At 44.6% G+C, this 26338-nt stretch overlaps 1 protein-coding gene and 2 long non-coding RNA genes across 6 annotated transcripts in view; 2 read left to right on the top strand and 1 right to left on the bottom strand.

Moving 5' to 3' along the window:
- The window catches only part of LOC135373269 (phosphopantothenate--cysteine ligase-like), a 56302-nt gene extending 42700 nt beyond the window's left edge, over positions 1-13602 (top strand). For all 4 annotated transcript variants that reach the window (XM_064606498.1, XM_064606496.1, XM_064606499.1 and 1 more), the window contains exons 5-7: positions 34-153; positions 3201-3266; positions 12830-13602. In XM_064606498.1, the coding sequence (XP_064462568.1) occupies positions 34-153; positions 3201-3266; positions 12830-13006 (363 nt within the window). In that variant the 3' untranslated portion in view covers positions 13007-13602. The remainder of the gene's footprint in view (positions 1-33; positions 154-3200; positions 3267-12829) is intronic.
- A 6022-nt stretch (positions 13603-19624) lies between these two features.
- On the top strand, positions 19625-23218 carry LOC135373289 (uncharacterized). Its single transcript, XR_010416403.1, has 2 exons — positions 19625-20556; positions 20629-23218. It is a non-coding gene; the product is annotated as an uncharacterized LOC135373289 (long non-coding RNA).
- On the bottom strand, positions 23142-25733 carry LOC135373288 (uncharacterized). Its single transcript, XR_010416402.1, has 3 exons — positions 23883-25733; positions 23651-23810; positions 23142-23404 (listed from the first exon to the last, which is right to left on the bottom strand). It is a non-coding gene; the product is annotated as an uncharacterized LOC135373288 (long non-coding RNA).
- Between the last annotated feature and the right edge of the window lie 605 nt (positions 25734-26338).

Genomic DNA, 26338 nt, shown 5'->3' with positions numbered 1-26338 from the left:
TGCACGCAAGTGAAGCATACAAACATTTTGCAGGCACAGCACAAGATTCATTCTGACGAAGGGCCCCTCCAGCTTCATCTGCAGCTCGTGCCCAAGATATTGAAGCCTCTCGTCTGGCTGTGGACTCCAGATGCCTTCGTCATCTCATTCAAGGTTTCTTTCCCTTCATTGTGCTTAACATTTGATCACTGTACATGACATTACATCTACTGTACATATATTATACACCAGCTATGTTGCTTTTAGATCTTGTTTTCTAGCTGGATGCACAGTGCAGCATTAGGTGCCATATCCCCTAAATATTACTTGTCTTTGTTACAGTCCTTACAAAATTCTCATATTATAGTGAAAATATTTTGATCAAACATACAGTTGCTTGCTGGTAAGTATTCGAACTTTGACATGTGCAATGCTGCTTTAATTAAATATAGCAAGGGCAGACTCTGGCATATCACGTAGCAAGGCAATCAAGCCACAAACTCTAGCATGTAGATTTTACCAACCTTAGTGGCTGTGAATATCTGCCAGATACTAACAGAATTGGGGTTGTGAAATTAAGAGTTCTATGGTCTTAGCATTTGTTTTGATGTAGAATATTTCTTTCTGACTGTTCCTGTGGCTGACACTAAGGGCACACAAAAATGCACGAGCAAGTTCACTTCAAATTCCATTGCATGATGTGTTAATTTCGTACTTATGATAACTCAAAACTGTGATTCCGTTATGAAACCACAATAAACATTATACTGGACTCTTTCTTGATTGAGCGCTAAGCAGTAAACGTCGTTTCAGCTCGTGCATCAGTGTTTTTAGTTCATGGCATGCACGTGCTTGCCATGCCCACGCCATGGAGCAGTCTTTGTGAAAACCATAGCATGCGTTGTGAAGCGGTCTGGCGTCTCTGTCCCGAGGACATGCCGATAATGTTGTCAGTGGAACATTCGCGAGAACTGCTGTGGATGCAATGCTGTGAATCAGTATTGGAAAATGCAACTGTGTGAATTTACTGCGTATATACGGAACACTACAATCGGATGTGTTCGAAATCTACATGCCCACGATAGGTATACGTGCGCTTCTCCTGCTGCCTCATTGGATGTCCCCTTTAAGAAATTTCAATTACAGTTTCACATTTACAGTTTGGTGGAGGCCTAAATGAATATATTTCATTAAGTTTTAATGGTAAAATTAATTTGCAAAGTAAATGCTATGCCCAAGACCTTGCGGTTCTCTCCAGTTGAGAGAGCCCCCCAAATTATATCTGTGCTCTTAGTGTCATTGTGCGCTGCTTACAATCTACAGTGTCTCTTAATCACACAAGAATGGTACTATACCAGGTGAACTTTCTTGTGATGCAATTGGAAAATGTAAGCCTATTAAACAGAACCGTTCTAGTAATCCTTAGCTAGCTGAGAGTTGCAGGATCATTGTCATGTGACACCCCCTCTCAGTCTGGTGGTTGTACTTTCCAGTGTATTAAAAGGAAGGGCAGACAGATGAAAAAGAGATGTTATCCTGCTGGCCTGTGACGTCATAAGCCAGTTCAGGCTTGTATATTACTGTAGTCTAGCTCAACACCCATTTTTTCCTTGTTTTGGGATGCCTCAAAAAAGTATATAAAGGAAACACTCGTTAACCTCGGACTCGCTTATCTCGAAATATCGGTTATCTCATATTTAATTTGCGTCTCGATCCTTGTCCCAATGCTTCCTATGTATTTGGGCCCTTTTAAGTCTAAGCTTTTTTTTGTCGAGTACGGATATCTCGAAATTCCATCACCGGTAGGTCACTGTACATACGGCTGATAACGTGCATTCTTCAGTCCCCAGGCTAGGTCAAGGTCAAAGCCTTTCAGTCCTAGTTACTCACTCTCATCCTTGCAAAATGCCGCTAGCTGTGGCAGGCAGACCACACTCCCATTTCCACCCAACATCACTCCTCCTCCTCCTCTCCATTCGGCTGAGCGTCTCAGTTTCGTTTCGTTCTTCGCGGCGTGATGGCTTGGACAACGCACATGGAAGTCCCTGACTTTGGAGTGGAAGGTGGCACTTATCAAAGGCCTGGCAGCAAGCTTATCAAGCCATTATCGTGAACTCTTTCGGTCATGCGGGTTTCTGGTCTTCCACCGCTGTACCGGAGCCAGCAGACGAGTTCAGTGGCTGTGATGAATTGTGCAACGACTTGATACGCCTTGCATGTTGTGGGGAGAGCGTTATTAAAACTTGAAGCGCTTGAAGTTAACGCTCATTCTTTTTTTGTAAACGTTGCATGGTGACGTGATGAATGTTTCAATACCAGTAACTCCCGTTTGTGAAGCACAGTTAAGCATTAAATTTAAGTTAAGGGACCGTTGATCTTGGTTCAAGTGTTAATCGACGTTGGTAAAACCGGGCTTTAGAGGACTTGAACATCAAGGACTATACTTTACGACAGCGATGTTCTAGTAAGCGGTGAACCGAGTGACACTGGAATCGTCGATTGTGCCCTCGGTAGTGTGCCAGGAAGTGCATCTGATGCGTTGCATTGAAGTGCTTGAAGGTGCTTTCTTGCTCCCAGATGCCAATGCAAAGAAGATTGCTATTATGGAATTATTCCCTCTCAGATAATGTTACAGAATTTGCTTCAGAATTGTTTAGGAGCCCTATTACTGTAGGAACGCTTTTTTTTTACGTTTCATAACACAGTGCATTGTGGTAACATCGTGGCAACGTAATTTTCGTTTTTCGCTTAACTCGAAAGCCTGTTATCTCGAAAGTTTTTCCGGTTTTTACGACTTCGAGTTAGCGGGGGTTTACTGTAATTGCCAAAAAATGAAAAGCGCTACTCATTATAAAAGCAGCTCTTTGAGATGCCATGGTCTCTTTCTAGTGTCCCTGTGACCACTTAATCAGCGTGGTACTGCTATGACCACTGTAGAAATATATTGAACTTGGCGTAGGCATTCCCAGAAAAGATTTAACTGAGTGCCAGGAACTGCAGTGCCTTAAATTTATGCGCTTGGAACACAAGCCATAGTAGTAAGTAGAGGATGTGTGACAGTACTTTTGCGTGCTTTAGCAACTATAAAACTAAGTGTTTCTTTAATTGGTAGAGCCCTGGACCGGTAATCCAGAAGATGTGGGTTCGATCCCTACAGCTGGCTAACCTTTTCAGTTACTTTCATCTTTCTAAGTGTTTCTTCTCTGCCTGTTTTCTTTTAGCTGGAAACTGACCACAGTATCCTCATTGAAAAGGCAAGGAAAGCCCTGAGGACCTACAAGCATAAGGTGTGTTACCCCTTTCAGGACATTTTCTTTGTGAATCTGCTAGAAGTGCACCAAAACTTTAGTTCTGTTGCAGTAGCACCTCAGATATTGCACTCTACCTAGCTCTGGAATATATGTTTTCTACAGTTGAAACTAAATATCTCATGGTCTCACAGGAACTACAGATTTGTTGGGATATTTTCTTTAATAGTACGAGGGTAGTTCCATAAGTTTCCAGCCCGACCAACTTTTAATAGTCATAGAGACGAAACAAGTGTATCACTTTTCGACATAGTCACCCTTAACTTCGATGCACTTTTGACACCTTTCAACCAGCATTCTTATACCCTTGAAAAAATAGTACGCAGTTTTGTCCGCAAAATGCCGGAAAACTGCTTCTTACACCTCACTATTGTTTTGAAATCTCCGTCCTCTGAGATCCCTCTTCAAGTTTGAGAACAGGAAGTAGTCACTCGGTGCCAAGTCTGAACTGCAGGGTGGGTGGTGGATTTCTTCGAAGCCACACTCCTTCAGTGCAGCCTTAGCAACAGAAGCCGTGTGGACAGGGGCATTGTCCTGGAGCAACCGGACACCTCGACTCAGCCTGCCATGCCTCTTTTTCTTGATGGCGTCTCGCAGTCGGTGCAGGAGTGAAGCATAATAAGTCGCATTCACTGTGGTGTTCCTCTCTTTGAAGTCGATGAGGAGGATCCCGTGACAATCCCAAAATATTGTTGCCATGATCTTCTTTGTGGATTGTGTGACCCTGGCTTTTCTTGGGGGTGCTTCTCCTGGTTTGTGCCATTCCATCGACTCCTTTTTCGAAAGGGGATCATAGTAGAGCACCATAGTCTCATCCCCTGTGACAATTGACTTCAATATTTCTTCTTCGTTCTCTTGACAGAGCTCCAAAAACTCTTTGGCACAGATGACGCGCTGTTGCTTTTGAACTGACGAGAGAAGTCGTGGCACACATCTCGCACTGACCTTTTTCATGTGAAGGCCCTCGTCGATGATGCGAAAAACGGTTTTTTTTGGAAAGCCCCAGCCTTTCTGAGATTTCCTTCACCTTCAGACGCCTGTCGCTCAGCACTTCCTCCTCGACAAAAGACAAATTATCTTGTGTCACCACTTCCACTGGACGACCATCGCCTGGATCATCTTCAGTGGACTATCCACCCCAGTCGAAACTGCTTAGCCCAGTCTTTTACCATTGTGTACGACAGAGAGGCTTCCCTGTACACGTTGTCCAGTCACACTAGGCAAAATTCCCTCTTTTGTCAAGAATTTTATCACAGCGCGGTGCTTGATTTTTTCAATTTTAACTGAAGAGTGCACCCTGGCTGGTTGAAATGCCACTCTCCAACCAACAAAAGCATGGAGAGGGTTTAGGGTGGTGCTCTGGCCCTCCAACAGATGGCACCACACGTCCTTAATCGCATTTTCTACCTCGGGCCGGAAACTTATGGAACCACCCTCGTATGACAAATTTAAAATGAAAGCAAATGAAGTAAATAAAAAGAATGAAAATAAAATGCAATAAAAACAAATTATCCTATATTATACTGAGGTACTGCTATAACTTCCAGTATATAATGTGCATCAATGCATAACTAGCCTCCACGAAAATTAGCGGCATTGCATAACGTTCCATCATCCCACGCACCAGGCGGGTGATAATAACAGCGTCCATATTTAACGGAAACTAAGCTCTAGACTGCCCTTGGTGTCCACAACAACAAAAGGCTATATATCAACCAGAAAGGAAGAATTTACCCCCTGAGTGTAGCACTAGAGACTTTGGAGAAACCCAGTATGTATTTGCATCTCAGACAATGTTTACAGCAACCTAAAAAATTAGTCTACAATTTGCAATCTACAGAAACTATTCTGGGACATCCTACAAAACACTACTATGTCTGGTTCATGCACAGCTCATCATGAGCATCAGTGACAACGAGGGTTGCGGAATGGGGTCTCCCATTCCATTCCAATTCCATTCCCCAGGAATGGAGATTTGCGATCATTCCATTCCTTTCAATTCCTCGGAATGAAAAGGTATGGTCAGTTCCCACTCCTGGAATGACTTGGCAACCCAATTCCATTCCGTTAATTCCCTCAATAAATGAAAAGGACCAGTAACCATACTGGCAAGTTCAGCACAGCTAGATGAGATTGACATTACCAAGCACGGACAAAGCACAAAGACAAGGTTATTTCACTCTTGACCGTGTGCAGGTGCGGTACAAAGTGTGCGAGGGCAGAAACGAGCACGTTGAAACCAAAACTGCCACCGGGGCACCCAGACCATTCCATTCCATTCCATTTCCATTCCTAGGACAGTTTCTGCCATTCCATTCCAATTCCATTCCGGGCTCTGCTAAATCTGGAATGATTCTGGAGTGGCAACTCTGCAACCCTGGTGACAACCGAGTCAATCCAGTTCAAGATGTCTCCACATGAAATTGCTTGGTTTGGTCCGATCGGTCCAGTGTAGTTAGGGTCGGACTTTTTCGGGTTTTATTTTTGTCAAAAGTTGGGGGGTGAAAAATCGGGTGTTTTTTTGTGAACAAGGAAACATGGTGAAATCGGGTGAAATATGTTTATTCGGGTACTTTTCGGGTGAAAAAAAAAAAACATTCTCTTTACAAATTGCCAAAACTAAGAAATGTCAGAGTAAATGGGTAACACCCAAACAGCTGCGTGCAATACTTTTTATTTATTACAAATTTTTGTGATGCTGCTGTTGTGTGGGTGGCTACAAATGCAAGGCTCAATGCAGTATGCAAAAAAAAGTTGTGAAAGACAAAACAGAAGGTGAAAAAGAATATTTGCAACTGTTAAACACATAACTGTGAACCTTGGTAAGCACAATCTTTTTACAGTAATAATGCTCCACTGCAAGTCCACTATTGCACATGTTCCTTTTGCACATTAACTTTTTGCAACTTGTAGTGATAATGCGAAACCACTGATAAGATATTCAGCAGCTGTTGACCAGTAATATCAGCTGGGCCTTCAGATTTTCGTCATCCATCAGAGTTCTTTGTGGCGTCTGCATGTACCGCATCCTTTATGTGCAGAATCTTTACCGCTTCCCCGTCGTTCACATCTCTCACCATCCTTTGCATGTACTGCGCAGAATCACTTGAAATCGCTATCACGTCTGTCCACGATTTGCCTAGGGATGTCAACACTTCGCGAAGCACATTTGCGACGGTATATGCGTTGCATAGCTTCAGTCGCTTTACGTCTACGAGGTAGACGCCCTCTTGATGTTTCTGGTGGCTGTAGAAACAGATTAGCGTATTCACCGTCAGGTATCCCATTATATCAGATGACTCGTCGACGATACAACTTAATTTGGAGTCCTTGACGTCATCTCGAATGTCTTCTAGGTGCTTATGGAACACCTCCAGCAGTTGTTTACGACGGAGCTGGTGGCTTGCGGGCATAGCTCTTGCAGCAGGGCAGTATTTCCGGACAAATTTGCCGAATGGTCCGTCAGCGTGTTCAAGGCTAATTCCGCTTTTCGCTATAAGAGCACGAACTCGTGGATGGCTCCTTCTGAACTTTTCTCCCTGTCCAGCTGGCGATAGCAGACATCACACAGTGTCTGCTCTCCATCGACTTTACTTTTGAGCGTGCCATGCCTTGCAGATGCGAGGTATTCCTTAATCCTATCAGGCTTCTTTGACGGATCTGATGGAAGCACTAAGTGGCAAAACCGGCAGGCGATCACATCTTCGCCGTCACCTTCCTTGACGATCTCTAAGTCCTCGTACTGCGCTCTCCAGTCTTCAAGACTCTTCCTTTTCCGGCCCATGACAGGGTCGATACAGTGGAAGCCAAGACCAAAAAGAACGAAACGCCGCACAGAAACGAAACTATACGCCCTCCCGAAGGCGCGCGTCTCCTCCACACAATAACACAAAATTATAAACAAAACAGAGCCCGTGCTACGGCGCACATGCGCAATGAAGGAATTTTTGGCGCCAAGGCGCCGCTAGCTTCTGCCAATGTTTCTGAGGGCAGCCGTGCAATGGTGGGTCCTGACCAGTAGTTTTCGGGTTAAACCCGATTGCCTAGTGAGTAAATTCGGGCGATATCCGGTTTTACCCGAAAAAGTCAGACTCTAAGTATAGTCCAGTGAATGCCTTCTGTTCCAAAGAAGCAACTATTGTTCATTGTGATCACACATGAGCAGACGAAAGCAAACAGCTTATCACTGGGACAGGGAGTACTCCTATCGGCGAGTGCTGGAGAAACCACACTTGGATCTCCATAGTTAACCCCAGCACATATGCTGGTTTGCAGATACTGTTACATAGAAATTTCACCTTACCTTGCAAAGAAACTGTACTGCGCATCTGGGAGCACATTGTCTAGCCTCGACCTGGGTATTGGAATGAAGGAGGGAGCCTGGCTATAAAGAGCTTTAAGAAGTGAGCAGGCAAAGGCAGAATGATATTCACAAACAAACCCAGGACTTTTTGTCCAGACAAGAAGTTAAAAAAAAAAACAGAGAGAAGTTCCACCAGCGAAAGATGCAGGCACAAGAGAGGAGATAGCACACTCATTGTCTCCTCTCCTCCTGTGTCGTTTTCTGCTGGTTGAACTTTTTTTTAACAATATACAGTGGAACCTCTACATAACGTAATTATAATACTGGCTCTTTGTTTCGTTAAGTACAGAAATTCGTTAAAAGGAACACTTCAGTGAAACAATGATGGCCGCCACCACTACCTGCGCCGCGTGTACGGAAAAACACAATTTTTCATAAAACAGGTATCAAGCTAAGAAGGGCACAAAATATCATCTTTATTCATAACATAACACTAAGTAACATATACAGTAAAATCTCATTCAAACGCTGGTTAAGCACAAAATTAGGCTTAAGTCGAACGCCCACGATGTCCCGTGCACGGCGTGTATTCCCGTAATGTAAATAATACCTGCTTTAGTTGAAATCGTTTAAGTCGAAATCACGGCTAAGCCGAACAAATGTTACGTCCCAGGCGACATTTTTCATCTGTTTAAGTCGAATTTCACTTCGGATCGGTAAACACCACCTTTCTCGACTATGGATCGCCATGATCGGCCAAGTTCTTCAAGCCAGCCAACACAATCCATTCCAAGTCCGCCCGATCGAGAGTTGACGGGATCGAGGCTTGCGTGATTTCAAAACTAGCGCGAGACACTGTGCGTGGGCTAGGCTGTTTGGTGCCAAAGACGGTAGATGAGGACGCGGTGAAGTGAAAGTCAAGAACTGTGTGTACTGTGCGCGCGCTGTTAAGTTTTGTGCGACATGTCATTGTCAACGCTGAGGCAATGCAGCTTGAAGAGGCTTGCAAAAAAGCGCGAGCTGATAACAGCGGTTGAAGCCGGCACAAAATCGATTGCCGCGGACTTCCGGATACCAAACAGCACGTTATCCACAATTTTGGCGAAGAAGTCGAAGGATTTGTTAAGTGACAGCAGTTTAGGGGCCAATTTTTATCAAAATTTGGCAGTTATTTGATAAGTCAAAATACTGCTTAAGTCAAAGTCTTAGTAAGTTTGTTCCCACATTGTACGCAGCTCATTGTCCGATGTTGTTTACTTGCTTGCCAATGGTGTGGGATATCCCATGGAAAAACAGCAGAACAAGAGACTTTTTCTCCTTGCTAGGTTCTTCTTTCTGAGCTCTTCTTTCTGAGCTTGAGGGATCGAAACTTCCTCGAGTTGCTTCCAAACAGAGTCAACAAAATAATCAGCATCGCTCTCGTGCTGTTGGTGTAGAGCATGCTGGACAAAGTGTTTGCAAGATTTCTTTACGGTTGATATAAAACACTATTTGACCAGTCCTTTCTTGATACCACCTTAGTGTGTGAACTAGACGCACTCTGAAGGGCTTGGAGTTTGACCTTCAGCATGACAAACAAAAGCCTTTGTCAATGTGTGGAGTTAGATCAAAATTTGTAATCCTGCCTTCTCTTGAGACATCGGATGTGAACATCAACTCTGGGCACAAAGTCTTGAATTTGCTACATTGAAGGCCTCGTTAGCTACCGTATATTCTTGTGTAAGGCCCGCATCCCCACTTTCGAGTAGAAAATTTTGGGGAAAAAAATTTACGAAAGACCACACTCATTGGAGCACGTACCACTGCAGGCTAAGTTCATCTAGCCACCACTGGATGGGGAGAGCCACATCCACAACACCCAGTCCCGTGCGTCCCATTTAGTCCCACGTGGTCGCTTTTCAGTGACTTCAATCTTCCAACGTAGTTCCTGTCACGCGTCCCACGTCTGGTTACATGTTGCACATTGTGTTTTTTTCTCTGCTGTCTACTTCGGAAATCGTAGCCATGAGCTCCAGGTCAGTACGCCGGGGGCACTGTAAACGATATGACGGGAATTCAGTGTCCATAAGCAGTGTGTTCGTTCCTGGATATGTCAAAAAGAACAGCTCAATGGAACAAACCACAAGTGAAAGGTCTCTTCGTGGACATCGTGAGCAGGTGCGTGGAAGACGAGTACGAATATTGAATAAATGCTTGATTCACAAGCTTTGAGTGGCAGCAGCAGTAGGGAATGATTTTGGGTAGTAGCTGCAGTGAAGTTGCTACTCTTGCAGGTAGCAGCAAGCTTGTTTCGTGTAAGAGATGCACCCTGTCCCAATTAAAAAAAAAAAAAGTTTGGGCCATGCACGAGTAAATATGGTACGTCCAAAGTTTGGGTGACCACAATAATGTCATCAGCGTATCTCCGTACCCCTATTTATGCGTTCATGCGGGACTGCCTGCGAGTGCCACCAAGTAGAATCCACTGAGCAGTGGAGTTCATGCAGGCTCTGTCCCACTGAAGGGTGTCAGCTTCACATCTCCCGAATTCTTCATGAGCGTCATTGCTGGTGGCATCATCCGTTGCAGTGGTCCCAGCTTTCCTGAAGCACTGTTGGAGGGTCTCCCACTTGACTTCCATCCAAGACGCTTTGATCGATTGCACAGCCACCCACAATGACAATTTCATTCTAGGCAAGGCAGTGGCCGGTTGGTCAGTGCCTCGTAGGAGACCTTCCCCTAGCCGACGCCGATAGCACAGCTTGAAGTTCCAGATGAGTGGCTGCACACGTGATATGGCGTTAGGAGGCAGAAACGGTACAGTTACTGCTTGCAGTGGTAGTGTCACTTTGTGTGTCGTGCAGTTGTCCAGCAGAAGTTAGATTTTTTCTGCCCTGACATGCAATGTAGCTCTTGCCATTTGCCAAACAGCTCGAGTGTCATGCACACTTTTTTGTTGTGCCTGTAACAAACAGGCGTTTGGTCCTGGCCGAGGACGCCAGCAACTTGGTTGCAGGGTACAAGTTGCTTAGACAGGCTGTCTCCTGCTAGGGACGTTAAATACGGGGTGCCGTGTGATGAGCTTTCATTGCACATTGAAGAACCCTCAGGTGGGGAAAAGCAATCCACAGACTGACCGCTGTGGCGTCGCTCATGGTCTCAGTTGTCTCGTGACGTAAACCCCCAATTATTATTATTATCGTTATTGTAACGGACAGGCACATGATTGCCAAATCCACAAGGTTTCTTGGATTTCACTATGACGAAGTGGAGGTGATAGTAACTTCTGTTTAGTTGGCAGCATGCCCATACAGTGACCCAGAGCTTGCTGTGCTTGTCACTCACGCACTGGTCTCCTTCCATGATGTGCATAGTTGACAGCAACATTTGAAAAAAGAGAGCAGTCTCATCAGTGTTGTGAACATCCATGGGTACTGTACTGCTTGATGATTTCTATCTGCTACTCCAGCCACCGGTCAACATTAGCCTAGTCCATGGAAGCGGCTCCCCGATGGCTTTACAAGCAACGCCATGACTGGTCTTGCAGCAGTGCAGACACCTACCTCCTTGCTTCAAATCTGGGTAGACAAGGAGAAATCCGACTTCTCAGCTTGCACTTTGATGAACAGTCTGCTAATTGGGATGTTTCTTGTGCGTGCATCCAAGAGCCACTTCAAAACAGCGTCTTCAACGTCTAGATAAGTTACCCCTCGGAGACACTTCCTACTCTTGTTGCCGTTGAGGCTGGTTGCTGCAGGGATCTTGTCTCTGTCCTTGCGATCGCTGAAATCATCAACATCGACAAATCATACTTTTTCACTAGCTCACTGTTCTTTGCGTCCCTTGAAAGCTCATAGTGACTTTCGTGTCGAGGTCATTTCCTTGGCGTTTGCATGTCGACTCATTTACCTGACTAGCGTATGAGTGCGCGCTGTCCAGCTGGACAGCGTCAGACAGATTGACGTACTTGACGACCTTTATTCTCACAAATTTGTTCTTGTCAGACAATGCTACAGTATAATCTCGGTGATATGAATTATTTTCCAGTCTCGGTTGGAATGTCAATTCTTTCCATGTAGTACAGCTCAGATGATATGAATGCATTATCTTGCCTTTACGGATGATACGAAGGAGCCAAGGATGCAACAGAGGTCGTTACCCCATGATGCTAAAGCGCACCAGTTGTGCTCCTCCTCCTTTTGAAGAGGGAGAGAGGTTCTCACCATCCCCACCAAGAGCTCCCTTATATCATGTTACGCCACGCAAGCAGTGACTCGCCATTTAGTGGTGGAGGAGATAAGATCAACGGGATTAGGTGGCCCTGAAACTCATCACCTTATCCCTCCCTCGCAACAATAAATCGTGAGGTTGTTTGACGATGCACTGGTTTAGGAAAAGGGCGGCCAAAACACATGGGGGGAACAATGCAGACGATTTCTTCATTTGTGGTGGCACCAACAACGGGCATGTCTTAGATACTGAATAGGTTTGATCAGTTATTTCTTAAAGATTGTTTCAGATTCAGAGCAGAAACAATTAATTCCCAAAACAGTTGATCACTGTCGAATCGACACATTTCATCTCTGGCAGGAGGAGAGGCGTGGGATACACTTGCTATGAATCGTATGGGTCTATTGTTTTTGGTGAAGAAATGTTGAAGTGAAAACTTGTTTTCCAACATGGTTGATTGAACTGCACAAGGTGACAACAACTATTATACTCTGATGAATTGTAGATTGCCATCTTTACACACTTTGGGAACAGATGCACATGAGCATCCCATGATAATGTTCCTGAAGAAAACTTTAAATATTCCAACTGGTTTTGTAAGTTGGATTTACTGGCCAGCCAGCTGTAATGAGTAATGAGATTCCAATATGATTGAAGCCAAGTTAGTAAATTCACGGGGTAGAATTTGCTCCTTCCTGAAGTGTGGTCTGATAGCGCTTTCCAGCAACTGAAATTCGCTAGCAAGATCTAAATGTCAAATTCAACAGCGAAACTATCATCACATTATAGATAGCCTTGACATATCAGTCACACTCTCATACTCTCAGACTTTACTTTCAATAGGCATCATCAGTAGTGTTGGGATCTGAGATAAACATCCTAGCTTTTTCCTGTCCTGAAATCCTGGGAATTTTTTTTGAGAAAATCCCAAGATATTTCATATCCCTGCCATATTTCAACTGTTACCTTGTACTTTTGTTATTACTGGACTGTATTTATAATTATTCAAAATGATGATCTGTGTGTGCAGCTGGTGATAGCCAATGAACTTCAGTCAAGGAAGTACAAAGTCTTCATGGTGGCTCCTTCAAAGAATGAGGAAGAGATTAGCCTGACCCAAGAGGAGATGTTATCAGGGAAAGAAATTGAAGAAATTATCATCAGTGATGTCACAAGGAGGCACACACAACACATGGCAAATAGTTGACTCATCTATATTACTAATTCTGTTGCCCTGAGTGAGAAAGTCCAGCTTAGATATTTCTGGAGAGGATATTTTCAGTAGGGCATCCTTCACTGATGCAATTTGTTGATACAACATAGACCATTCATTTCAGTCCTGCATATAGTAGAATATAAAATGAAATATTATGCATTTGTTCGCGAAAGAGCCTCAATTTGAGTATTTGAGCACTTTTAAACTGTATATGAGAGGTACTTCACCACACTTCGATGGATTCTGTTTAATGTTCTTTTTTTTTAAGTTTTGCCTTCCTGAACTAATCTGAAGTGTATAAACAATGTAAATTATCCAATTTAAAAGCATCACAGTCTACCTTACCAGACAACCCATGACAATGCCTTCCTGGTTCTAAACAGCATGCAGTACAACCTGATGAATGTTCTGCCTAGTCGACCTACATATTTAGATGAAGCTGACTTATGTAGCCAACCAATTGGCAAACACTGATTTTGTGCTTCCAATGCAATAGATTATGCTCCCATTTTTTAACACAGTGTATCACCATTGGTGATCCTGGCGTGCCAGCTGTTTATTAAATGTCATTGCTTATACCAGACTGACATAGTATAGTTGATCTGGAGAATCTTGTTGCAGAATATATATAACTGATCTACGTTGTGTTGAGGACATAGAGCATTCCTATGAGAAATATGCAATGAATAGCATATTGTATATTATTCAAAGAGGAGATGTGCACTCCTGCTTACTTTCTTGTAGCATGAATTCTAATCACCAGCTCGCTTGCTTTTTAGCAATTATTTCATTCTCCTGCTTACATTATATGTTATCTTATGCAATAATCCTCATTCATTGCATACTCTTAAGAGGACTTTCCTGTGTTCCACAGCTTGGATGCGAAGTTCACACACTGTTGGTTTGATTGGGATGGTTTCATAACATGGTTAATGAACTCATTTCAGACTCTCACTTACAAGTTAAAACTGCTCTTCATAAAGCAGCATAGTAAAGTAAGCAGCATAAAGTAGCAGTGTAAGCTGCAGACAGTCCTTCCTGTAACATATGAATCAAAATGTTCGCAGAGTGGGAGCCATGTTGACTATGAGAATGCTAAGGATACGAGCAAAGATGTCCTAATGAAGTCACATGCTGTTGTCAATCAGATTGATATCTGATGGGGTTTCTGCCAGACGTATATGTAGAAAGAAAACACAACCTTCATGTGAATAATACAGTAGGCGTCATACTGCAAAGGGTTCTACGTTAGTTACATGTAAGTAAAAAAACTGCAGTCGGCGAAGCTAGTAGAACATCGCAGCATATTTCTAAATATTTTCCTGAGAAAGCAAATCCGATGGGGGTTCACCACAATGCCTTTGCAAACGGAAGGAGGTAATATTGAGAGGCTTGAAATCGAGTAGTAATGAAAAACACTTCAAACAGTAGGAAGGGAGTTGCCTCAGGACACAAGCCGCCGATATTTCGAACAGAGACTGTTCTTCTTCTGGGCACCGTCCTCATCATTGGCATGGTATTTAAAGGGTTAGGTGTGACGTGTTTAAAGGTTCATGCGAATTGTGGGTCAACAGCCCGGAGGGAAGAAAGGTCCGTACGGGTTTTTACGGCGGGAGTGAATGGCTGCTTTGTTAGAGTGTGGAGGGGATTATGTGAACGTAGTGATCTAGGCTACAGACCGGTTGCAGAAAAATGGAAGGTTCACGAACACGTGGACGAAACGGGACAACAGGCAAGAATTCGCAAGCATAGCGAAAGATAAGGAGGTTAGTGGTTACGTTGGGAAAATTCCAGAACGAGCAATTTTTTTTTTTAAATATATATTTGTAATACAAAGTTGTGGCATGCAATAAAGAGAGCAGAAAGCAGTGGCCATGCAGAACATAACAGATGATAATGGAGGTAGATGGGAAAAGCATATTTTATTTGTGAAGTGTTTCTAGGGTGCCTTGTGATTTGTTGATACCGGACGGGTGAAGAGCGTTGAACTTGTATATGAGATAAGACTCCCTATCACGTCTGTCACGTGTGGATCTAAACCCGGTTTCTAGAATATATAGTTTAATGTTGTCAAAATTGTGACCAGGAACATTAAAGTGTTCGGCGACTGCTTTGGAGAGTTTGTTGGACGTGTCGGTTCTGTGTCCGGTAAGGCGGTTGTTCATTTGTTGGCCGGTTTCACCAATGTATTGCATAGAGCAGTCGCCGCATTCAATGCAGTATATAACATTGGAGCTTGTGCATGTGAATGCGTGGTTAACGGGGTGGGTGTAATTGCTCGCAGTGCTTTTGATGGAGTTGGCGTGTTGAACGTGCTTGCATGTTTTGCAGCGCGGGAGGTTGCAGGGTCGTGTTCCCGTGTACGGGGCGCTCGTTTTGCTGATTTTGGCATTGACCAAGGAGTCTGCCAGGTTTCTTGCGCGTCGGTATGTCACCTGTATGGGATTTGTGAATATGTTGTTAAGTCGGTCACTGCTTTGGAGGAGGGGCTCGTGCTTCTGTAGAATGGCTTTGATGTTTGGAAGTGCGTTGGAATATCTTGTGATGAAGCTTATTTGGCACGCGTCGGGATTTTTTCGGTTTTCCAGAACCTCGTTTCGATCGAGTGTGAGTGCCTTGCGACGGAATTCGGTTAGGAGGGAGTCTGGATAGTCCCATTGGGCAAGTGTACTGCAGAGTTCGTCAAGCTTCTCAGCGTAATCTGTGTCGTTTGAACAAATTCTGCGTAGTCTTACACTCTGCCCATTAGGAATTCCAACCTTACAGTGACGCGGGTGGTGACTCTTGAAGTGAAGGTATTGTTGTTTGTCAGTTGGCTTTTTGTACAGGGTTGTGACGAGGTTGCCGTTGTCTAGTGATATCGTGGTGTCGAGGAAGTTAATTAAGTGAGTTGACTGTTGTGATGTGAACGTTATGTTGCTATGCGCGGTGTTCAGTAGATCTACGAACTTTTGAAATTCATGTTCCCCGTGTTCCCATATTGTCAGTATATCATCGATGTATCGAAGGTACACCGTGGGTTTTAATGAGAGGGCGCTGAGAACTTTGTTTTCTAGGAACCCCATGAAGATATTTGCGTATGTGGGTGCAACAGGTGTGCCCATACTTGTACCGTGTACTTGTAGGTAGTATTCACCATTGAACTCGAAGTAGTTCAGTTTAAGAACCAAGTCCATTAGAGCGAGTATGGTTTCCGTGTCTTTTCTGGTGTTTGTAGTAGAAAGGGTATTGCAGAGGGCTGTGATTCCATCGTTGTGTGGGATGTTAGTATACAGTGATGTCACATCCAGCGTGGCTAGTATTGTGTCCCTACCAAATGTACGAGTGTTGTTTATATCTCTGATTATTCTGAGGAGGTGGGGTGTGTCTTGTACATGCGATGGCAGTGTTGTCGGAGTATGGTTTAAATAGTGGAATTTCGAGAGTCTAAGAGAGAGAAAGACTCTCGAAATTCCTGGACCACTATTTAAACCATATTCCGACAACACTGCCATCGCATGTACAAGACACACCCCACCTCCTCAGAATAATCAGAGATATAAACAACACTCGTACATTTGGTAGGGACACAATACTAGCCACGCTGGATGTGACATCACTGTATACTAACATCCCACACAACGATGGAATCACAGCCCTCTGCAATACCCTTTCTACTACAAACACCAGAAAAGACACGGAAACCATACTCGCTCTAATGGACTTGGTTCTTAAACTGAACTACTTCGAGTTCAATGGTGAATACTACCTACAAGTACACGGTACAAGTATGGGCACACCTGTTGCACCCACATACGCAAATATCTTCATGGGGTTCCTAGAAAACAAAGTTCTCAGCGCCCTCTCATTAAAACCCACGGTGTACCTTCGATACATCGATGATATACTGATAATATGGGAACACGGGGAACATGAATTTCAAAAGTTCGTAGATCTACTGAACACCGCGCATAGCAACATAACGTTCACATCACAACAGTCAACTCACTTAATTAACTTCCTCGACACCATGATATCACTAGACAACGGCAACCTCGTCACAACCCTGTACAAAAAGCCAACTGACAAACAACAATACCTTCACTTCAAGAGTCACCACCCGCATCACTGTAAGGTTGGAATTCCTAATGGGCAGAGTGTAAGACTACGCAGAATTTGTTCAAACGACACAGATTACGCTGAGAAGCTTGACGAACTCTGCAGTACACTTGCCCAAAGGGACTATCCAGACTCCCTCCTAACCGAATTCCGTCGCAAGGCACTCACACTCGATCGAAACGAGGTTCTGGAAAACCGAAAAAATCCCGACGCGTGCCAAATAAGCTTCATCACAAGATATTCCAACGCACTTCCAAACATCAAAGCCATTCTACAGAAGCACGAGCCCCTCCTCCAAAGCAGTGACCGACTTAACAACATATTCACAAATCCCATACAGGTGACATACCGACGCGCAAGAAACCTGGCAGACTCCTTGGTCAATGCCAAAATCAGCAAAACGAGCGCCCCGTACACGGGAACACGACCCTGCAACCTCCCGCGCTGCAAAACATGCAAGCACGTTCAACACGCCAACTCCATCAAAAGCACTGCGAGCAATTACACCCACCCCGTTAACCACGTATTCACATGCACAAGCTCCAATGTTATATACTGCATTGAATGCGGCGACTGCTCTATGCAATACATTGGTGAAACCGGCCAACAAATGAACAACCGCCTTACCGGACACAGAACCGACACGTTCAACAAACTCCCCAAAGCAGTCGCCGAACACTTTAACGTTCCTGGTCACAATTTTGACAACATTAAACTATATATTCTAGAAACCGGGTTTAGATCCACACGTGACAGACGTGATAGGGAGTCTTATCTCATATACAAGTTCAATGCCCTTCACCCGTCCGGTATCAACAAATCACAAGGCACCCTAGAAACACTTCACAAATAAAATATGCTTTTCCCTAACCTAAATACCTTTACCTAAAATATGTTCTGCATGGCCACTGCTTTCTGCTCTCTTTATTGCATGCCACAACTTTGTATTACAAATATATGTTAAAAAAAAAAAATTTGCTCGTTCTGGAATTTTCCCCACGTAACCACTAACCTCCTTATCTTTCGCTATGCTTGCGAATTCTTGCCTGTTGTCCCGTTTCGTCCACGTGTTCGTGAACCTTCCATTTTTCTGCAACCGGTCTGTAGCCTAGATCACTACGTTCACATAATCCCCTCCACACTCTAACAAAGCAGCCATTCACTCCCGCCGTAAAAACCCGTATGGACCTTTCTTCCCTCCGGGCTGTTGACCCACAATTCGCATGAACCTTTAAACACGTCACACCTAACCCTTTAAATACCATGCCAATGATGAGGACGGTGCCCAGAAGAAGAACAGTCTCTGTTCGAAATATCGGCGGCTTCTGTCCTGAGGCAACTCCCTTCCTACATCTCTACCGGTTCGCTGGATTTCTACCCATCCACTTCAAACAGTAAGTTTTCAAATGGAGTACGAGTCCTATCACCCATGTAAAGGGTGAACCGCATGGCACGAAAAACTGTCTGAAAACTGGCCGAACCGAAATCGGGACCGAACTTTTTTCTGTGCATCACCGCATGCTACCGAAATGCACCCCGAATTTTGGCTGAAGACTTCTGGCCTGGGAGACCATCGCCTTTCAACCATCCAGGTCAATGAGATAATCCCTGTATTCATAGGGGTAGAAGTCACACACGCAGCAACAGTCAACCCCATTGCTACGTCATCGTTGCTATGGTTCTCCTTCTGGCTGGATAGCCATTGGATGCTTCTACTTTTTCAGTTGGCGTCACTTCCCATTTCGGAGGAGAAATCTGGCTTGGCCAGATCGGACCGAATTCGGCACGGAATTCTGTTCTCCGAAAAAAGTTTGGTCCCGAATTCGGTTCGGAAAGAATTCGGATGCTTTTTGGGCCATGCGGTTCACGCTTAACTGACGAACCATCTTGTTGCAGGAGTACTGGCTCATCAATAACAGTGTTCTTGCAAGTCCTTAAGTGTCAAAAATAGAGGGTGACAGAGAAAACAGTTTACTCTTTCTGAGTATTTGCACATCCTTAAGAATTGTGAATACTTTTGTATGGCAAAACTCTGCCCCCGTGACGTACATGGAAATGCTGAGAAATTTTAAAACCCTGAATGTAAAATTGGAAAATCTGTATTCTGTTATCTGCAAATAGTTCCCCTAGTGTACATAGCATTATTGGCCCAAGCAGGTAAATGCAGTTCCTTGATTTCCCTTGTGAATCCATTTTCATCACCAATTAAGCGTGAACCGCACGGCCCGAAAACCGTCCGGATTCTTTCCGGACTGAATTCGGGACCGAACTTTTTTCAGAGAACAGAATTCCGTGCCGAATTCGGTCTGATCTGGCCAAGCCAGATTTCTCCTCCGAAATGGGATGTGACGCCAACTGAAAAAGTAGAAGCATCCAATGGCTACCCAGCCAGAAGGAGAACCATAGCAACGATGACGTAGCAATGGGGTTGACTGTTGCCGCGTGTGTGACTTCTACCCCTATGAATACAGGGATTATCTCATTGACCTGGATGGTTGAAAGGCGATGTTCCCCAAGACCAGAAGTCTTCGGCCGAAATTCGGGGTGCATTTCGGTAGCACGCGGTGATGCACAGAAAAAAGTTTGGTCCCGATTTCAGTTCAGACAGTTTTCGGACAGTTTTTCGTGCCGTGTGGTTCACCCTTGAGAAGTAAGCTTGAACATTGAGCTTGTTTCAAGTGCACATGATAGGTGCTGTAAGACATTTGACTTCACACGCGTTCGTGAGATGTGTAGATCCCTTGTGGTGCTCTCCATGGAAGTGCATTGAAATGTGATGAGGATTTGCTGCAAAAAATTGGAATGTTCTAGTAACAGTGTGTTCACACAACTGACATCTCCATGGGATATTCAAATGGAAGAAATGGCGAACTGCTACTTGATGGAAGCTACGCCGAGTCTTGCGTTGAGCAGTCACACATCAAAATATCGAGAGTGGTGTATTCTGCGCATAGCAGATACCGTCAGCCCAGTCGTATAATACAAGATACCTCAAACTGAGCCGCAGGTAAGGTTTCGCTGTACTCCACCCTAACCGTCATGAAGGTCAAGGGCTAACTGTGTAATGTAATTGTAGTTATTATTCAGAATACAGGGGTGGAAGTGCTGCACCATTCTGCGCCCCGCTGCTTTTCATGCGCCAACTTGAGCCGCAACATCAAAGTTGCGCCAAATTACCCCTGATGTCCGTACCACTCTGGTAACACTGCCAAAAGGGAGCCATGAGCATCCATATCCGCCCCACGATCAACCCGTCCACGAAGCCATCTTCATATCCAACAAAATCCAAAGCCAGCCAATCCGAGAGAATTTGGTTTATTCTCAGGTCGGTTAGGCCGCCCGTAGGCTTATTTCTGATGGGGAGCGCGGCAGCAGCACTTACCGCTTTTGCGGTTCTTTTTGCCTTTGTCGTCTTTCAGGTGGTGCCGGCATACTGTGCAACGGTGAGCAAAAGTAACGATAGGCGAAAGTCACTGCTGACTTTTTTTTTTCTTTTTCTTGTTGTTTTCTGTTAGAATCACGGGACGAGGATCCATGTACATTTGAGAAAGAAACACAAAATTCAACGATGACATCTTCAAACGGAACGACTAAAATAGTAACCTCATTTCGTTGTGGTGCCAACCTAGTGTAAAATAAACCGATGCTTACTGCACTTTATGCAGCGTGGCCATATCGTGCACGCTCGTGGTTCGGCTGTCACGCGTCATGCAGCATCAAAGAAACACAGACACGAGAGTGGGGTTCTTCAAGTGCCGAAGCAAGGACCTGAACGCTTTTGAGGCCAGAGCTAACGCACAGGAAAGTATACGTTAAAAGTAGACACTATTTTCGTACTTTAGGTGATTGCGAACTCCGCTCCTTACACGTGAGGAGATGTCGCAACTGAGATTTTCCCGACCATGTTTCCCCATTCAGTGCGGAAGGAAGAAACTTTCGTACATTGTTTCCCAAACTACTACAAAGCATACAAAGAAAGCCTGGAACGAGAAGAAAGAGAAACAGAACAGAGAACGCGAACTGCTGAGGCTGCCCAAAATGTCCATTGAATGTCCAGTCACTGGTCAGCCAAGGTGGCAAGTCAGGTGGTGATGGTGGAGAGAGCAAGCGTTCTACTGAAGGACGCAAACGCAAAACTTCCAAAGTTTCTCCAGCGCATTCAAGAGACTGAGAATAACCCGCGGAACAAGAAAAGGGGGGGATCAGACGAATGTTATACTCTCAGCGCTGGACGAGGAACATTAAACTATGGATAACTGTACCAATGTAAGAAGGGAGTTGCCTCAGGACAGAAGCCGCCGATATTTCGAACAGAGACTGTTCTTCTTCTGGGCGCCCAGAGGAAGAACAGTCTGTGTTTGAAATATCGGCGGCTTCTGTCCTGAGGCAACTCCCTTCCTCCATCTCTACCGGTTCGCTGGATTTCTACCCATCTATGTACCAATGTAAGCACTGCACATGGCACTCCTCAGGCAACACTGAAAGTACAACGTTTGTGTGATTGTGTATGTGTATTGCATTCAGGCAGTGCTGGAATTTTATTCTGTACTAGTTTTCACCAGGTGTGTGGGCACGTTTCAATTAATCAAGCCAGCTGGTCAACAAACTAGGTACTAGTTCTCACCAGTGTCTCTGTCAAACACACTGTCTCTTCTATCGATCACCAGTGTGTGTGTACACTTTAAATAGTCATGCTAGCTAGTCTAAAATTTTGTACATTGATATTTTTATGTTTACATTAACAAAACTGTTAGGTTCTCATGATTCATGGTATATCTGGTAGTATATGACAATGTGCGGATCTCAAATCTTCAAGGAACCAATCTGCGTACCATACGTTTCTGCTCCAAATTATGGCATATGTGCTCCAAAATGTCATTTTTACTGCTCCATATCTGCTCCAGAAGCAGATTTTTGCTGCTTCAATTGTAGCTCCAAAAGTCCTGACACCACTTCCACCCCTGAGAATACCATCATGAGGCTTTCATTGGTCATGCAGTTTTTTTCCTTCACAGATATGGAACTGCTTATGAAACATAGTACGATAGACACAGCACTGAAGCCCCATTTACATATGTCAATTAAACAATGGCAGTTCATGTTAGTGCCACTGCTAGTGCCTTTTCTTCAATCGCCATTCTGTAGTGATTATGAAAATGTTGGTTCCTGTTGATCAATATATTTCTCAATTTTCCCACACCAATTGTCCCACCAGGTTTATATGGTGTGCTTAAACTTGGGTTTAATGCAAGTGAAGTCCTAGAAGCTTTGTTATTTTCCATTTTTCGTTGTATAAAGAATATTATGAGGCAGTGCAAAGCAATGCAAACAGCATTTGGTAGTGCTATGTGCTCTTGTTAAAGACGTTAAACTATGCATAGTTCTGCATTTGTACATATCAAATAATATTCTACCGCAAGTAAGTAAGGTATATAATACTGTAAGTACAGTCAGCTGTTGTGGCTGACTCTACACCAGTTGTTTAGTTGTGTGGTGGGTCCATTATGTATCCGTGGACATTGCATTGTGAACATGAACAGTACATTAATGAACAGTAATTTGTTTCGCTGTATACTTGACATATTCTGATATTACACTCAGTGTTTATAAATGCACAAGATATGTGGCTACCACATTCAGTAAGGCAGGGTAAAGCTGTGCACATGCAACTGGGGTAGCAGAATTGTGGTTAAGCGGTCTGGGAGAAACTACACTGTGTTGTCATCATGAAGCTCTTTCCTACGTATGTCCTGTAGTATCCCGAGTAGCACACCCGACCGGACCGATACCGGCGGAGGGTTTGGGATCCACCGGGGTACGGCACTGGGGAGTCATCCATTTTGCAACATCGCACCAGTGCTGGCCCGGTACTGGCCATGGGTACCCATGCCCCACAGTTCCCCGACGTGATTTTGATGCAGATAGCTCGCGCACTCTGCCGCTCGGGATACTAGGTTTTTTTGGGTGATTGGGTGATGATTTTGGGTAACTAGAGTCACCACATTAAGAAATAAATACATCCAAGGCCTTTAGAAATGCTTGGAACAGTTTATTCCGGTACTTTTACAAATATTTGCTTCTTTAAAAAATAAAAAGCAGATGTTCTTTCCTTGTTCGCCGTTTTCATCGCAGCAAGTATTCTATTCGTGTTCGCTGTTCCCGGCCTCTGCTGTAGCTTCCCTCTTTCGAGCTTCACGTGCCCTTCTCGGTCTTGCGCCCTGGCAAGAAAGCGACCAAGTTTCCCGTCAATGTCTTTCTCTGTCGATGCCGGGTACCGCTTTAGAAGTACTTCTGTAAAAAGAGGGAGAATTTAGTAGGTGTTACAGGTGCTAAGCTAAATGCAGGAAGCTAATTTTTTAGCGCGACACACATTGAGCACTTCCCGGAGAGCACCTGAGCCATGCATAGCCTTGAAGCACATCTACTGTACAATAAGCGTAACTGTACCATCCCAGAGTGTCTTTTAGTGATGAGGAGCCTGATTTCGCTATACTATGGGCTCGGCAAAGGAGGGTCCTAGAACACCAGGATAATCACCAAGAATGCAAGAATGTAGTCGCAAAGTGGAGAAGTTATGCTTCTGCTGAGCGCCCTTCAGACTGTAGAGCAATGCTACGCTGTTGGTCAGCAGCTTGTTCATGACAATCTGCACCGTTTCTTGAATTGAGTTCTCTCCCAGCCGGGACAGCATCTCAATCTGAAAAGAAGATTAACAACTAAAATTCGTTAGACCGGAACTATGCATCCTAAAACCACAAGAATAGCTCACCATATGTGCCCTGCCTCTGGCCTTTGCCAGTACTGTGTCAAGCTTGAGAAGATCGCCATCAGTTTTCACAGGGAGGTCCGGGACGTCGAAGTTGGTAACCAAATTTCGCTGGCAGTACGTTTCATTGAACTGCTGGGACACTTGCAAACGCTGTTCCACTGACGCCTGTTTTTTCTTATATATATATATATATCAAGTAATACGGTGAGTATATTTCTATAAAGACCTGCAAGACATTGTCGTAACACGACTATGTGATACAATAGAGCAACATGCCCATGCCCACCTTGAGCGGACCTTGCAGCACGACGCTGTCGTGTAGCAACACAGATGTTAGCAAAAAGAGAAAACGAAAAACTTAACTGCATGTTTACCTGCGCAAACTTACCTGCGTGTTATGTATGTTTGCCTAATGGCAAACATCTTTTATTTGACGGTTGACAGCGCGTCTGGTCAACGGACACCACAAACAAACTAAAGCGAATTAGAGGAGAGGGAAACAAATACTCACGCATGCGCGGAATACGGTCACATGCGCGCCGAGGGCCCGTAGGGCCGGTAGCCAGCCGGTGATGTGCGGCCCAGAACCCAGACCGTCGGGTATAGCCCCGTTACCAGTCGGGGGTCGACGCTACCCTCCTTACTCTCTCGTTTCTCTCCACCGATGTCCAAACGGGATCGTGCTGGCTCTCGGTATGCGGTATTGACCAGCAGCGGCCCGGTTGCCCCGATGGGACCCCGACCCTCACCCGACATATTGTGCTGCTCGGGTATGTGACAACAATGCAGTACCATAAAAACTGTGATAAGCTATGGCTGTTTCACTTATATGTTGGAGATGTGATACATCAATTACACTAAGGAAAGAGCTAGAAGCACACCAAAATAATTCCTAAATAATTGGGTTGCATTTTTGAGGGCTGACAGGTATTTCTCCATTGCCAATTGAATGGACCATTTTCTTGAGATGTGGCGCCCTCTCGAACGTCGTCTGCTACTGGCTGAAAACAAATGCACGTGAGGAGCGCAGCGGTTTCTGTGTCTTTCGTTCCAGCATACTTCGTGCATTCACTTTTTGAGTATCCATCTTAGGCTTAGAGGCCTATTCCTGCTGCTGCTTCTCCCTGAACAAAGTGTAAGTGTCCGTTTGACGTATGCAACATGACCCTGGAGCAAACCGTGGCCGTATCATTCCATGTCAGATCAATAAGCTGTGCACAACTGTTTTGAAGAAGAGGAAGATTCTTGCGCTTGTTGAGTGGCAGTGCCGTGCAGTGCAGTCATCCAGCACTAAAGCTATTCGTTATCGTTCCTGGGTCCTTTCATACATTTCTGGTGCCAAGAAGTGTAGCCTCACTCACATTTCAACAGTACAGCCAGCAACATCAACAGCGTTGGTTACGCATTTACATTCAATAAATCGTGGGCGTCAAAATAGAAAATTCCGCTACAGATATTAACATTAAAATTGTGAATTCACTATTCTTCTTACTTGACGGAGTACGTTCGCAGGTGCACATCGAACGGAAGTCTTTGCAGGGGATGCGGACGCCGTGGGTGAGTGCATAAACGACGACGCTCTGACGGGCGTCCGCCCTAGGAGCCCGTTCGCATTTCAACAGTACAGCCACAACATCAACAGCGTTGGTTACGCATTTACATTCAATAAATCGTGGGCGTCAAAATAGAAAATTCCGCTACAGATATTAACATTAAAATTGTGAATTCACTATTCTTCTTACTTGACGGAGTACGTTCGCAGGTGCACATCGAACGGAAGTCTTTGCAGGGGATGCGGACGCCGTGGGTGAGTGCATAAACGACGACGCTCTGACGGGCGTCCGCCCTAGGAGCCCGTCGCATTTCAACAGTACAGCCACAACATCAACAGCGTTGGTTACGCATTTACATTCAATAAATCGTGGGCGTCAAAATAGAAAATTCCGCTACAGATATTAACATTAAAATTGTGAATTCACTATTCTTCTTACTTGACGGAGTACGTTCGCAGGTGCACATCGAACGGAAGTCTTTGCAGGGGATGCGGACGCCGTGGGTGAGTGCATAAACGACGACGCTCTGACGGGCGTCCGCCCTAGGAGCCCGTTCGCATTTCAACAGTACAGCCACAACATCAACAGCGTTGGTTACGCATTTACATTCAATAAATCGTGGGCGTCAAAATAGAAAATTCCGCTACAGATATTAACATTAAAATTGTGAATTCACTATTCTTCTTACTTGACGGAGTACGTTCGCAGGTGCACATCGAACGGAAGTCTTTGCAGGGGATGCGGACGCCGTGGGTGAGTGCATAAACGACGACGCTCTGACGGGCGTCCGCCCTAGGAGCCCGCTCGCATTTCAACAGTACAGCCACAACATCAACAGCGTTGGTTACGCATTTACATTCAATAAATCGTGGGCGTCAAAATAGAAAATTCCGCTACAGATAT

This window comes from Ornithodoros turicata, unplaced genomic scaffold (assembly GCF_037126465.1).
Source record: "Ornithodoros turicata isolate Travis unplaced genomic scaffold, ASM3712646v1 Chromosome23, whole genome shotgun sequence".
Classification (NCBI taxonomy): Eukaryota; Metazoa; Arthropoda; class Arachnida; order Ixodida; family Argasidae; genus Ornithodoros; species Ornithodoros turicata.
Note: the sequence above shows the minus strand (reverse complement) of the source record. Positions and strands in the feature narration are given on the sequence as shown.